General features: G+C 27.6%; 1 protein-coding gene across 2 annotated transcripts; it reads right to left on the bottom strand.

Moving 5' to 3' along the window:
* Window positions 1–1,192: 1,192 nt before the first annotated feature.
* LOC135930586 (COP9 signalosome complex subunit 2-like) lies at window positions 1,193–16,432 on the bottom strand. Of its 2 annotated transcripts, XM_065467430.1 has the most exons (6): window positions 16,194–16,432; window positions 3,045–3,531; window positions 2,674–2,993; window positions 2,305–2,620; window positions 2,198–2,253; window positions 1,193–1,530 (listed from the first exon to the last, which is right to left on the bottom strand). In XM_065467430.1, the coding sequence occupies exons 1-6, from the start codon at window positions 16,356–16,358 to the stop codon at window positions 1,306–1,308; spliced, it is 1,569 nt and encodes a 522-aa protein (XP_065323502.1). In that variant the 5' UTR covers window positions 16,359–16,432; the 3' UTR covers window positions 1,193–1,305. The 2 variants fall into 2 exon arrangements, with proteins under 2 accessions (XP_065323502.1, XP_065323501.1); XM_065467429.1 differs by having other exon boundaries at window positions 2,198–2,620.
* Window positions 16,433–16,707: the final 275 nt, after the last annotated feature.

Below are 16,707 nucleotides of genomic sequence, written 5' to 3'. Positions count from 1 at the left end.
TTAGTCAACGAAGACTAAAATTATTTATTTTATTAAAGTTTTTGAAAACATAAAAAGTCTACCTAAATTTCTATTTATAAAATAATTTAATAAATATTAGATTTGGTGCCAGTCAGGCACTAAAAATAAACAAATTCAGAATTAAAATAAAAAGGTAATATAATAGAAATAAAAATGTAAGAAAATCCACAAAATTAGTTGACTAATATAATTGCTAACGCTTTTAGTCGATTGCCTCAACTTCAACTAAGAAGTTGTCTAATTAACAACACTAGCCAGTATGGAGATAAATCAATTGTATTTAAAAATTTTATACTTTTGTGAGTACCCGGTATTCCAATAACAGAACAAAATAATTAAATTATTTACAAATGAATATGAAAACAAAATAGGCTATAGGTGTAATTGATTCTAAAATCGGGTTCAAAATCCTATAAAGAAGCAATCGAAGGGGTGACGTTATAGTTTTTATTTATCTAATAACATTTTCACAAGGAAGGATCAAGGTTAATGAATGAACCGGATTCTTAGTGCACGATTCTTATAAAATAAGACTTAGGACTGGGTAGCACATATAATATATTTTCAGAGTTGTTAAAAGATACTTTTTAAATGTATTCTGATAGATACAAATTTTATCACACTTATATATAGAGTTCGCCGTTGTTTTAAAACAGAGAGAGGACAAAATCAGTAAAGAACATTTTAATATTTAGTTCTCATTCAAATCGAACACCATATAAAGTAATAAAAATGTAATTATCCCTATTTTTATCCTTCTTTCGAACAAATTCTCATTTAAAACGAGCATATCTTAAAAAGTAATTTTTTTATATTAAACTTAAAATTTATTTGCTAAATAATTAAAGGGCGTCATGGCTAAGCAAGGATTTATATATTTCTGAAGGAAATATTTTTCATTATTTTATCATTGTCTAAGTCCAGTAATAAATAAATTGTCGATATTATGACAATATGAAGTTTTAGTAAGATAAAATTTTATACCAATTAGAACAAAAGAATATTATTTTTTAAAACAATCTACAAATTACTATTTTAAAATATAATTATTCATGTTTTTGGGGAACTAGTAGTCCCACCTGCGTTTTTATAGAATACGGTATTTATTTTATTTTTGATATGTTAATTTTCGTATAATTTTATTTGATAGATTATAATAAAGAAGTTCATATTAGAACAAATAGTTTTATTTAGTAATAAATTTCTCTACAATAATAAACTTTATGTAATTATCAGTAATCACAATATAAAAAAATATTTTACAAATTATCATTATAGGTAAATTTAAGCAATTCTATTAATTAAAGCTTGTTGAAGTTCTAACAACCTCTCATTTAGTTTTTGAAAAGTCTGATATTTTTTATCTTCATAGAAGTTCGTATTAAAATAATTTCCTTTCGAAATTTTATTTGTATGAGAAAAAACATTTTGTATTTTGAGATCATCTTTATCTTTTAAATTCGGAATATCAGCTTCTTTTAAAAAAACGTTTTCATTTTTATTTGATACCTAATGTTAAAATAATAATATATTATTATTAAAAAAAGCTATAAGGGGTCATTCTATGTCAATCAATCACGATTCGATTGACCGTTTGAATTAATTTTGCATACAAACTAAGGTACCCGTAACTAAAGTAGTGCTGTAAAGTAACAGCGTTACTTGTTCGAGGGAATGGAACACAATTCGTTATCCGAGAGTAACGCGCTTACTTTTTTTGAGTAACTGTAACGAAAAACATTACTTTAAATTTTTTCTTAAAAATTTTCATAAATAATTTAAGCCGATTTTTTAAATTTCAGATCAATGACTAAGCCTGGACTCCAAACTGTTTTCAGTAATATTTGCAAAAAAAGCTTTAGAACGGGATTAAATGGACCTTAACATTAAAAAAATAGAATGTGAACATTTTATTTTAAAATTATAATCTTATTTACAATCTGGTAGTTTTTAATAAATTTTAAATTGGAAAACAATTGATAAGATATAGGTGAAAATAGATCATATTTCATAGTTTGACCATGGAAATCTCTCGATATATAATAGCTCGGGTGCTAAAATTTGGACCATGCATTAGCTTACGTGTCCCTTAGCTTGTATACAAAATTTCAAGAGTCCATTGATATGTCTTTTTATTGATTGATTTGATATGGAATGGCCCAATGAATTAACATACTAGAATTAAAGTCTTTTCCATTTGATCAACCTTGCAGCCTTCAGGTAAAACACCATCTAAAATTAAAGATACTAAAAGATCTTCAACCTCCTTTTCACGATTTATACCTCTGACATTAAGTTTGTCAGCTAGGAACTTAATTTTAACACGCGTGTAAGGCTTCACTAAACATTTCATTAAAACTTGAGTTCTAATATTCTTAAGCAGTTCTTCAACGTGCTCTCTTATAAAAGGGTCATCCATGATAGATATCCTATTAACAAGGGCTTTATCTTTACTCGTTATAATAGAATTATTGAAATCATTGCATGAGGAATCTCGTTCTAATACCGATTCGAATTTAACTATATCTCCATTTTGATAAGCAGTAACTAAATCTGTCATAGCTATAATTTCTGGATCATTTTTGTAAGGTTTGGCTTCCTTTTTTAAAAAGCATAAAATTAATATTATAAATTTATATAACAAATAAGAACTTGAGAATCAAAAGGATTGATTCCACTTTTCATGAGCATGTTAGCCAAAACTAAATACTTTAAACAAGCTGTGCGTCTTGAGCTCCCAGATTCGTCGTAATTTTTAAAGGCTTCAAAAAAATCAACGTGCGCTTTTTCAAATTCGTGCTCCCTTAAATGCATTTTGCCTCCACACTCTCGTATGACGCCCATAATCAGTGGATGAGGTATGGCTGATTTAATGTGCAAACAATTTTCGTAAAGCTGTTTCAGTTTTTTATTGTTGCGTTGCGCTGTATGAACCTGAATTTCTAGGGCATATATTTCTAATAACTGTGTACCTATTTCAAGATAGTTTTATTTAATTAAATTTTAGATATTTAATAAAATACCCTTTTTAAGGTCATCTTCTCCGTCATCGGTTTGACAACTTTGATGTAATTGGCGTATAATTTTAAATATTTTATTATATTCGCCTCTGTCAAAATATAATTTTCCTAACTTAGTATTCGTTTTAAACCAAAGTCTCTCGTTTTTAGCTTCCTTTAAGGCTTGTAAAGTTGCTTCATAAAATTCTTGTAAAAGATCCAGATTTTTAAGATGTTCATTATTTTTGCGATTAAGCTCGAAGGCTTTATTAAAATTATCTTTGCCTAGGTTAGAATTTGCTGGGCCAGAATATGAGGAAATGTAATCAAGTATGGAATTGATTGACTTCTCAGAATAATTACGGGTTACGGCACTTTTGATGTATGTCAAAAGTTGCTTATATCTATGCATCATTTTTTCATATTGGCCTCTTTTGAAATATATTTTAATCATTTGCTTGAGAGCTTTAAATCCCCATTCCCCCTTCTCGTTTCCTTCCAAATCTAATACCTTAAAAGATGGCATAAAGTTTTTTCTAATAAATATTCGAATCAAATAATGGAAATATTAGTAGAATTAAGTCTCTTCATTACTGGAAATTATACAAGCATTCAACATGTTATTATGGAACTTTTTATTTTTAACTTTATTTCTACATGATTTAAAATTTAATATGTTTTCACTTTCGAAACATTATTTAAAATTTAATTTGAATAAGAAATATTTAATTCAATTAGTATTTCTGTAGGCCTACATATAATTTCATATATTTTTTATGATATATAATGCCAATCCACAGATTTTTCATCGTTCCGATATTACTAAAAACTAAGGATGTACCAATGTTTTTTATCGGATCAGCTTGGTCATTCACCTGTTTAAAATATAAGTTATCGACCGATAATATTAAATTGATGATACGATCCCATAAAATGGCATTTAAATTTTTAAAAATTTCCAGCTGTACAATATCAGTGCATTACAAAAGAAATTAGTGGAGAGAATGGATCAATTATATTTTATTCCATTCATAGAATTACTTAAAAAAGAACGCTTATCATGGCGAGGACGATACAGGTGTCCAGACTATGAAGGATGCGCTGTATAAAACTTAATATATGTTTTTCTTATATTTATAATGGAAAATTTAACTTCCTAGCATCAATTTTGGATCCCCGCTTTAACACAATCTTTTTAAAAAAAATTCAATCAAATGCTTTATAACAGCGACGAAGCGTCCATAGAAGCAAGGGAAGCATTGCTTCCCTTATAATTTTTCTTAAATAAAATGAATATAATCTTTATTCAGGGATGTAAACCAAGACCCTGATATTTTGGTTGAACCCGAACCCTGATATTTTTTTAAAGGTGAATGGTAAAATAGTTTAAAAAATTTTTTTCTATTAAATTTATGAAAAATAAATTCAATTTTATTTTTCGAAGAATCCTTTTTTTTTCTCTTCCCATTTTCAAAATTTTCTGGTTTTTATACTTACATTTTATTGGTAATATCAATTTTAGAAAGTGAAATATGTAAATTTTATAGTGTAGGTAATATTTTATTATATATGTGATAATTTATTAATATGCTATAGGTCATATGCGTTCTAAATTATTTTATATTTATTTAAGCTTGTATTGAAAATCTATATTTTTTTATGTTTTTGTATTATATTTTTATTTTCAAAAATCATAAATTAATTTTTTGTGTAGAAATGAAAAAAAATCTAATACAAAAATAAGATAAAAAAAAATATATATAATAATAAAATATTGATTTTCAATATATAAAATAATTTAAAACGAATGACAGGTCCTCCTTGAAAAATGAAATAACTCTCATTATACCCCACGATTCCATTTCCATATCTGTCATGTCTAAATTCATTTCTTATTTGATTTTCAATAATGATTTCTACCATGCGGGCTGCCACTGGTATCGCCGTTTATTTCTCCCGCTACTGTCTTCGTTGGTCGGGCCACGGGAATTGTTTGCACCGGCGGTTTATCATTTCGGTACTGTTCCACCTGTCTACGAGGTTCGCGGGGAGACCGATCTTGTAAGTGATCCCTGTATTGACAATGATAACAATTCCCTACCAAGTTTCGCCCTCTTCTTGTTGAGAAAGGCTGCGTCGATAGCGGGAGTAGTTCAGACATATTTTGATTTCCCGTTCCATTAATATACAGTAGTGATCTGCATCGTTCCCAATTTTTGAGGCCCGGCCCGAAATTTTTTTAAAAAAAGTTTTGCCGGCCAGGCCCGAACCCAAAATTTTTTTAAAAAGATTTGCCGGCCCGGCCCGAACCCGAATTTTTTTTAAAAAAAATTTACCGGCCCGGCCCGAATGTATTTAAATATAACAATTAATTTTTATAATTACTCAATATAAAAGACATATCGTTTAGTTTCAATAAATAAAATCAAAAATTTTTATTTTACATAAAAAATTCAATATAAAATTGATAAATTTAGATATATTTAAAAAAATTTACAAAGTCCGACGCGACCCAGCCCAAATTTTTTTAAAAATATTAGGCCCGGCCCGAACACGATTATTTTAAATAAAATTAGGCCCGAGGGCCTAACTTTGCAGATCTCTAATATACACACTAATTCATATAATCATGCCAGGTAAATATATAAACTTGTGGATTACCATCTTGAATTTTAAACTTTAATTTTTTAATTTCTTTATATTTTACAAAAAAATTGTTCAAAAATTTTTTTTTATAATGAATTTTACTAACATCAATACTATAATTGTTACACCAATTCATCTCATAAAACACTTACTAAAATTATTTACCGAAATTAATTTTTTTAATCATCTCTTTTTACCCAAAATAAAACATTTATTTTGAAATAATTTCTAAAAAATAACTTTTAATCATCACTTTTTCACCAATTTCAAAATTAATGGTTCTTACTAGAGATCTGCAAAGTTAGGGCCGGCCCGAACTATTTTAAATAATCGGGTTCGGACCGGGCCTAATATTTAAAAAAAAATTCGGGCCAGGTCTGGTCGGACCTTGGAATTTTTTTAAAATATATCTTAATTTATCAATTTTATATTGAATTTTTTATGCAAAATAAAATTATTTGATTTTATTTATTGATTGAAACTAAACGATAAATAACATATGTCTTTTATTTTGAGTAATTATAAAAATTAATTTCTATATTTAAAAAAATTCGGGCCGGGTCGGGCTTGAAAAATTAGGCCCGATGCAGATCACTAATTCTTAATACACCGTAACCCATAATTACTTTTTCTTTTGGGTTTGACAGCGCTCGTAAATTTTATTTAGTTAATAAAACTCTTTAAAAAATTTCTTGGCTAAGGATTTCCCAAATTTTACATTCTTCCCCTTATGTTGAATAATACGCAACAAATTTTAGCTCAGATGACCTTGTTCCTCTCTTTAATTTTACAATAATTTCAATTAACCACCATATTAGCTTTTAGACATTTAACATACACTTTCTTCTTTTAATTACAAACACTATTAAAATAGGGATTATATATACTACTTACGTTGCTATTCTAATCAACCAATAAGACTTCCCATTTTATAAAACTCAGTGTTATTTAATTTTTGATACTTAGTAGGGCTGTGCCGATATTAAATATCGGATCGGTCCCGATATTTGGCCTTTTTAAAAATATCGGATCGGCCCGATACCTGTAAAAAAACCCGATCCGATCCGATCCTTTTTCTAAAAATGCAATTCTTATAAAACTTTTGAGTAATGAAACTTTGAATTATTATTTTTTAATAAAAAAATTTTTTTTTAAATATTTTAAAAAAAAATAAATTTTTTCGAGTTTCTATTTTACATTAATAATATTTTATAAATAATTTTTTTTTAAACAATGCAAATGTTATTTATTTTTTTAAATAGATTTTACAAGTTTTTTTATAAAAATAGAAAGGAACACCCAAAGTTTTATTTATTTTTAATTTTTTAAAAAAATAACACCAATTTTATTATTTATACTTTAAATAAAAATTATTTTAAATATGGTTTCTGAATTATAGAAATATTTTATAAAGATGAAGGTAATTTTGCAAAATGCGTCATCTGCGGAATTCTAATTTCACCTAGAGGAATACTGAAAAATTCGTTCAATACAACTAACATTAGGAAACATCTGAAGCGTTGCCATCAAAAGGAATTCGAAGAGCTAACACAAAAAGAACGAGAAATATTAGAAAAAACAAATCAAATTTAAAAAAAAAAGAGCCCTGAAAGTCAGCCAACAATATCAGCCATTCTTAATAAAACTAATATTTGGAAACATTCTGATCCTAAATCAATAATAATTTCTAAATTTATAGGGGAAATGATAGCATGTGACCACCAGCCGATTTCTATCTTGGAGGATATAGGCTTTAAAAGGCTTTTACATCATTTATGTCCAAATTACAAAATTCCCAATAGAAAGTATTTTTCGCAAGGAGTTATTCCGGATATATATGAAAAACTCTCCGAAAAAATTCGTAAAGAAATTTTGGTTGACGATTCTTTTTTATCCTTTACGGTAGATATATGGACTAGAAATTCAGGTGGCGATTCTCACATCTCATTAACATGCCACTATATAAACCAAAATTTTCAACAAATTAATAGAGTTCTAAATGTTAAAACATTTAATGAGTCGCATACAGCAATAAATATTGCTCAAATTTTAGATGAAATTATTAATTATTGGGGTATAAAGAAAAATAAAATACACCTAATCATTAGAGATAATGCACCCAATATAACTTTGGCCATGAAAAATGGGAAATTTCAAAGCGTTTCGTGTTTTGCACATAGTTTGCAATTGGTTGCACAGGCAGCAATTTTATCACAGAGATCTATTATTGACATGCTTGCCCGGGTTAGAAAAATAGTAGGACACTTTAAACATTCTTCTATTGCACAAAATTGTCTAAAAGAAATCCAAATTCGATTAAGTCTAGCCCAGCACAAATTAATCCAGGATGTGCCCACCCGTTGGGATTCTACCTATTATATGCTCGAAAGATTGATAGAACAAAAAAGGGCGGTACAGCTGTTCATTATCGATAATCCTAATTTGGGAAATCTCTCATTATATGAGTGGGAATTAGCAGAAAGGGTAATTGATGTTCTTGAACCAATTCAGAGAGTAACAAAAGGAATAAGTACGGAATCATGTTCAATTAGCAATGTTATACCCTTTGTTGAAATTCTGAAAAGTGAATTAACAATTAATGGGGACACAGATAGAGGTGTGCAGACTATGAAGAATACCACTAATAATCAATTAACAACTCGGTTTTTTGATATTTATAATGATGACAATTATGTTGTCGCAACATTACTTGATCCTCGATATAAGGATTTCTTTTTGCCAAAAAACATATCATACATAGAAAAGCTCAGGACTGCATGTGAGTCTTTTTTTAAAGGTGATGATAATGTTCAACTTCCAATTTCTAATAAAGATTCGCCAGGTTTTATATTTTTTAAAATAAATTTAGATTTTATTGTTAACTTAGGTAATGACAATGAGAAAAATGTTCCACATAACATTAAAAAATGCAAATTTAATTTAAGGGATGCTTATAAATTGAAAATCAAAGAAAAACTAGTAATAAATGAAATCGATAGTAATGTAAATGATGACCTGCCATACCTAATAGAAATCAAGGAATATTTAAAAGAATCTTTATATATAGAAAGTATAACAACATATTTTTCATATTAATTTAAATATTGCTTGGTTGGGCTATGATTGACCCATTTGTTTGGGTGATTTTTCAAAATCAACAAAAGATTGGGTTTGTATGAAACCCACGATTTTATAAATGCTAATTTTATATTTGTGTTATTTATTTAGAAAACTCGAATAACATTGATGATATTGATATTATATCCCCAGTGAATCCACTTGAATATTGGAGTTAATGCTGTAAAATATCCAACTTTATCAACACTTGCACGTAAATTTTTGGCTCCTCCAGCAACAAGTGTCTATCTGAGTCTGCCTTCAGTACGGCAGGGGATATTGATAGTCCTCATCGTAGAAGCCTATCGCCTGAAAATCTAGAGGCTCTTATATTTATTAAAAAAAATCTAATATATTATAATTTTATATATTAAATATTACAATTTTATAAACCAACATAAAATGGATATATTATTATATATTTTTTTTAAAATTATTGTTGAAATAAAAAAATTAAATTATGCATAAATAATATTGATTTATTAATTACATTTGGTTCAAAGAGGGGTGGTGAAAAATTAATATAAATATCGGATCAGTATCGGATCGGTTTTGAACCAATATCGGAAAATATCGGATCGGTGAAAAATATGTGGATCGGCACAGCCCTAATACTTAGCATACATTTCATTTAACTGAAAAAATTAAAGGTCAATAATGATACACTTCTTTCAATGCACCACCCCTTTTTACATATTATTTAAGTTAAGATTCGTATATACAATATTTCTTATTTTTCTTTCAACACTTTGTCACAAGATCTTAGCGCCCCCCCCCCCCCGTTGATCTGAATGCCTCATACCTTCTTTTCCATTTTCAAATCTGACCTTATATGTTCTCCACTATTATTCCAGACTCCCATTTTTTGTACTCCCATAAATTCGGACCCACATGGTCTGACCTACCACAATTTCACAGGTCTTATTCCTCACTTCCAACTCATTATTGTGTATCTCCAACTCATCATTCGACATGGGCCTCAAAATCCAACCTCATGCGAGTATGGCGCCCGACGGAGACCTTTACTCCGCTTTTCTGCTATTATTGTAATAAGCCACCACTATCCGTATTTCACCACCTATATATTCAAACTTTCTTAACCAACTCTTCACCACCGCCACCCCCCTGCCCATTTAAGCTCGGATTATATGGCGGGGCTAATATATTTTTACCCAAGTTTCAGCACAAAAGGTTTTTAACTCCCACTTATAAAAACTGGCCCTCTTTCCGAAATGATTATTTTCGCCACCCCAAACCTGGCTCATAAGTTCTTTAATGTTTTCAACACCACTTGGGTCGTTAACCCTCTCGGTGTGTAATTCCTGGGCCAGCATACCCCTTAGGCATAATGAAAATGTTTGATCTAAAGCTACTCAACTGTGAGAGGATACATATTGACTTTTTCGATTTTGAGAATAGAATTTATATACTTGTAGTGGACACTTATTAAGTGGGTAGAAGATGAAGAGGTGAGAGTTAACAAGTGATAATTCAACATAAGGGGAAGAATGTCAAATTTGGGAAATCCTTAGCTAAGAAATTTAAAAAAAAAAGAGTTGTATTAACTAAATAAAATTTACAAGTACTGCAAAACTCAAAAGAAAAAGTAATTATGGGATGTCACGGTGTAGTAAGAATCATTAATTATAAAATTGGTGAAAAATTGATGAAAAGTTATTTTTGAGAAATTATTTCAAAATAACTGTTTTATTTTTGATAAAAAGAGATGATTAAAAGCAGGGATCCAAACCGAACCTGAACCGCTAAAAACCGGTATTTTTTATCGAACCTGAACCGAACCTAAACCGCTAAAAAAATTCTAGCTGAACCTAAACCGAACCGTTAAAATGCTTCTGAACCGGTTCAAGCCTCATGATTTTATTCTTATAAAATAATATGTAAGTTATTAATTGAAAAAATTTCAATTATATTCGAATTATTTTAAAATTAGCATCAATCACATTTGATTGATAAGTGTCGGTCATAATTTTTATAAACTTTAGTATATTGTCATTTTACAACATTTTTTAAATACTTAAAGCTTATAAATTATAATGCTTAGAGAAAAATTAAATCCAAAATATTATAAATGACACATCAAATCTGATATCATATTGGCAGTGTCGGCTCAAGTTAGTGTGGAAAGATGTTTTTCAACAATTAAATTTATACTATCTCCTTATAGATGTAATTTGAGTGAGACGAATTTTGAAAACGTATTAATTGTCCGGCTTAATAAAAAAAATTTAAGTAAAAAAAGTAAAATATTGTTCATATTAAAATTAATTATTGATTTTTATTTTTATATTTATATAAATAATATTTTATAATGTACAATTAATAAAAATGAAGGTTTTATACATGAGTTTTTTAAATTAATGATAAAATAAAAAAAATATTTTCCCTCTACATAATTCGAATGTAGGTTTGAATACAAAAGTGTTCAAACCGGTTTTTAGAGGTTCGAACCGAACCGATATTTTAATTTTTTACGAACCGAACCTGAACCGTTATTTTTATCCGAACCTGAACCGATATTCGTTTCGGTTTGGATCCCTGATTAAAAGTTAATTTCGGAAAATTATTTTATTAAATGTTTTATGGGATGAATTGGTGTAATGAATTATTGTGTTGATAAAATTCATTAAAAAAATATTTTTTTTGGTGTTGTATAAACTTTTTTGTAAAATTTAAAGAAAATATTTATAAATTAAAGTTTAAAATTCAAGATGGTAATCCAGAAGTTTAAATATTTACCTGGCATGATTATACGAACTAGTGTGTATATTAATATAAAGGGAAATCAAAGTATGTCCGAACTACCCCCGCTAGCGACGCAGTCTTTCCCAACATGAAGAGGGAGAAACCCGGTAATGACGTTATCATTGTCAATCGATGGATCCCTTACAAAATCAGTGTCCCCGCGGATCTCAGACAGGCGGAAAAGTACCAAAATGATAGACTGCCGGTGCAAACGATTCCAGTAGCCCAACCAACGACGACCATAGCGGGAGAAATGGTAGAAACGGCGATACCAGTGGCAGCCCGCGTGGTTGAAACCAATATTGAAAATGGGAAATCATATGAGAAATGAATTAAGAAATGAATTAATGAATTTGGACATGATAGATAAGGAAATTGAAGAATTTATTCGCGGGGAATAATGGGAGTTATTTCTTTTTTCAAGGAGGGCCTTTGATATTCGTTTTAAATTATTTTATATTATTTGACTTTGTATTGAAAATCAATATTTTTTTTATTATTTTTTTTATTTAACGCTTTTGTTTTTTTTATTAGATTTTTTAAAAAATAGAAGTTAAGAAAAAATTCAGCAAAATTATCTTAATTTGTTGTATGGTTAAACTAATAACCAATGCTTTTCAATTGCTTCCAGTAAACACCCTTCATCACTGCTTTATAGATAAAACTATCTAGAATGAAATAACAGCAACTCTTATGATGAAATTAATTCATCAAGTATACGTAAAAATTTTATGTATATATTGTTTTTATATTATTTATATAAGATAGGAAATCAAAATAGGCATGGGGTAATTCCATACCCAAGTCGCTACCCTACCCTTTTAATTTTGAAAAAATTGCATACTGAGTGAACATCATTAGAAAGCATCGAATCCATAATTTTAGCCTTCAAGTACTTGTAGTTTCTGAGATATCAATGGTCAAAAGTGCCAAAATTTTTTACGAAAAATACGATTTTTAAAAATTAAGATAAGTTAACAAATAAAGATTATAAAAATAAAAATTATATGCCGTTTTGTAACTCTATTAAAGATAAAATAATAATCTTGAAGTCTTTATTTAAGTTATAAATTTTGAACCTGAAAACTTCAGGTGTTTCGCTTTCCGAGAATTTCTTAATTTAATATTTTGTTATTCACTCATATTATAACTATATATAAAAAATTTTTTTAACTTGGGAAGCCATGGGTTCTTTTAGTTATTACGATTTTTAAAAAAAATGAAAATTTTTTAAAAAATTATGGCGCTCCTATATAGAATAACATATTTTTTTTGTGAATTATAATAATTATTTTCTTGTAAAAAATTTTAATTTTCGAGAAATTAATTTATTAAATTTGCAAATATTATAGGAAAATTAAAATTGAGGAATATTACTTATTTGACCACTTGATAATTTCCTTTTGCAATATAATAAGTAGGGCTGTGCCGATCCACATATTTTTTACCGATCCGATCCGATATTTTCCGATATTGGTTCAAAACCGATCCGATACCGATCCGATATTTATATTAATTTTTTACCACCCCTCTTTGAACCAAATGTAATTAATAAATCAATATTTTTTATGCATAAAAGAATTATGCATAATTTAATTTTTTTATTTCAACAATAATTTTAAAAAAAATATATAATAATATATCCATTTTATGTTGGTTTATAAAATTGTAATATTTAATATATAAAATTATAATATATTAGATTTTTTTTAATAAATATAAGAGCCTCTAGATTTTCAGGCAATAGGCTTCTACGATGAGGACTATCAATATCCCCTGCCGTACTGAAGGCAGACTCAGATGGGACACTTGTTGCTGGAGGAGCCAAAAATTTACGTGCAAGTGTTGATAAAGTTGGAAATTTTACAGCATTAACTCTCCAATATTCAAGTGGATTCACTGGGGATATAATATTAATATCATCAATGTTATTCGAGTTTTCTAAATAAATAACACAAATATAAAATTAGCATTTATAAAATAGTGGGTTTCATACAAACCCAATCTTTTGTTGATTTTGAAAAATCACCCAAACAAATGGGTCAATCATAGCCCAACCAAGCAATATTTAAATTAATATGAAAAATATATTGTCATACTTTCTATATATGGGTTATTTTTTTAAAAAATTAAAAATAAATAAAACTTTGGGTGTTCCTTTCTATTTTTATAAAAAAACTTGTAAAATCTATTTAAAAAAATAAATAACATTTGCATTGTTTAAAAAAAAATTATTTATAAAATATTATTAATGTAAAATAGAAACTCGAAAAAATTTATTTTTTTTTTAAATATTTAAAAAAAAATTTTTTTATTAAAAAATAATAATTCAAAGTTTCATTACTCAAAAGTTATATAAGAATTGCATTTTTAGTAAAAGGATCGGATCGGGTTTTTTACAGGTATCGGGCCGATCCGATATTTTTGAAAAAGCCAAATATCGGGACCGATCCGATCCGATATTTAATATCGGCACAGCCCTAATAATAAGTACGCCCAGTCGTCTTTGATGGGTTTGCTTTTAAAATATTATTTTTTAATATGAAAAGGAGATCTGGTGTCGTTGCATAAACAAGAATTAGCTCGTCCTTTAGGATGGAGAAAATTTATTTCATATCTATTTATACTCACTTTTTACACAAATCCTAACCACCAATCATTTTCTTAAATACAGGTTAAATATCCTCTAATTTCATCGATTAACAGATCCTCACATGGATACACTATATTCTCTAATAAACGTCTGCGAATTTGAATATAATTTAGTATTGAACTTAGTCGAACCGATTGTAAACACTGCGTGAATTTTTTATGACCTAGGTATTGAGATAAATTTACTAAATTAGCCTTATCTCTTTAACCTCATACTCTGGTATAGTAGCATAAGTAAAATTTATATCTTTTATAGGCTCTTCAGCCTATTAATAAAATTTTACAGGTATAATTATTTGATCTGAACAAGGTCTTTGTTAGATTTACTTGGTAACTAACCTATTCTGGATTTAGCTTTTGATATTTTCGCTTGGAAATTAAGTTATCCATGTCATAACTTTGGCAGATTCGTTTTATAATAAAAGTGCTTAGATTCTTTAAAAGGATTTGAGCATTTATTATACATTAGAATTATGTGAAAAAATTTATTTACTATCGAAATATTTATAAAATAAAAATTAATTAATAGCAGGCAGGTGCACAAAACTGGCTTTTATCTTTCATTATATTTTCCTGCAATGTTATCAATAATAATAATAAGTAAGCCTATTAATGGCAACTTAAATAATATTTTTCATAATATTAAAGCTGGAAAATCATATTATTTATGTTTAAAAATGGAAAAATTTTTAAAAATAAAAATAATTTTAACAAAAATATCTTATTTTATATAGGAGCGCCATCCATTTGTGAAAAAATATTCGCCTATTTTTTTAAAATATCCGCCTATTTTTTTAAAATATTATAATAACTAAAAAATCCTTGGCTGTTCCAAGTTTAAATTTCTTTCACATATAGATATAATATAAGTGAATAAAATATTAAATTTAAAGAAAGTCAGAAAGCAAAACACCTGAAGTTTTAAAGTTATAAATTTATTCCTTAAATAAAAACTGCAAGATTATTATTTTATTCCTTAATAAAAAACCTTTAATAGTTATAATGACATATAATTTTTATTTTTAGCATCATTATTTTTTAACTTATCTCAATTTTTAAAAATCGTATTTTTCTGAGGTTACTTTTGGAGGTCTTTTTTGGCACTTCTGACCATTGGTATCTCAGACATAATAAATACTTGGAGGCTAAAATTTTGGATTCAATGCTTTATAATGATGTTCTCAGTATGCAAAATATAATCAAAATTAAATAGGTCAGGCCAAAAGTTATCTATTTGGTATGGAATTACCCCATAGAAGAAATTTCACCAATATCAGTAACCAATTCAAGTGGCATATTTAGTTTGTGGGTAGTAGATGCTGTTAAAGCAAATAAAAAGTCTCATTTATTAATAATGCCATCAAAATTGCCCGCATTCCCTTGAAATTGAAAATTATTTCAATAAACCAATACATCCCTTGACAAATATTGCAGATAGAAATACTTAAATCCCTATTTCCCAACCTAAGTTTATCAATCTTTTCATAGCAAGAAAGCAATATACCACAAATCCTTTATAATATTGTTATGTGAACTGCCATAGTTATCCTACCTATATTAAATCATAATTTTTATTATCAACCCACAATATTTAGATTTATTTTTATTTCTATCTTCTATTCAAAAAAATCAAATAAATTTCATGAATTAACTAAGTTATTATGCTTTTTTTATTCTTATTCTTATCTCAGTTTGACTCATTAATTATTTTTAAATCCTGTTTTTGTTGTAGATAAAAAAAAAAGTAATAAATTTTTAGATAATTTTTTAAAAAATTCATTTATTTAACAGTATAAATAAATTGTGTTTGGGTTCTTTTAACTAATTTAATATTATGAAATTATATATAAAACATGAATATATTATATAAACAATAAAAATAACTAGGAACCAATAAAATATTAAATCAGATCATTTTTTTGAAAATTCCCTGATCCAATATAAGAAGAATGCTAAAGGTCGGTCCAACCCAATATTTAATAATAAAACTATTACTTTTTGAAAATTTTCTAATGCTCTATCAGGATCATCTTCTTTTAGTGCCTTTGAGTTGTAATATTGATTTTCTAAATCAACATCAGGCTCATCATTAGATTCTTCAGAATATTGTAAATCGTATTCTTCATCATCATCACACATAAAATCATCTTCTTGAGACATTCAATGTAGTTTACAGAATTTATCATGCATGAGAGGAATTAGCTGGAATTACCCGAAAACATTGAATGACGAATAATTGAAAATTTACTATAATTGTAACAGCTGTCATATAAAAATTTTAATTTCATATCGAATATCAGGACGGACTGGCTAGTAAGCTTAGTAGGAAAATATCCGACGGGGCCTTGATTTTAAAAATTTAGGGGGCCTTCAAGAAAGAATTTAAGTCATTAGGAATAAATAAGATATTTATTTAAAAAAATAGGTATAAATATTTTTATATATTATATATTTATACATTTATTAAGTTTTATTTTCTGGTGGAATTATAAGCCTTATAAGTGCAAAG

This window comes from Gordionus sp. m RMFG-2023, chromosome 5 (genome assembly GCF_954871325.1).
Source record: "Gordionus sp. m RMFG-2023 chromosome 5, tfGorSpeb1-WG-v2, whole genome shotgun sequence".
NCBI lineage: Eukaryota > Metazoa > Nematomorpha > Gordioida > Chordodea > Parachordodidae > Gordionus > Gordionus sp. m RMFG-2023.
This window is presented reverse-complemented; position numbering and strand designations above follow the sequence as displayed.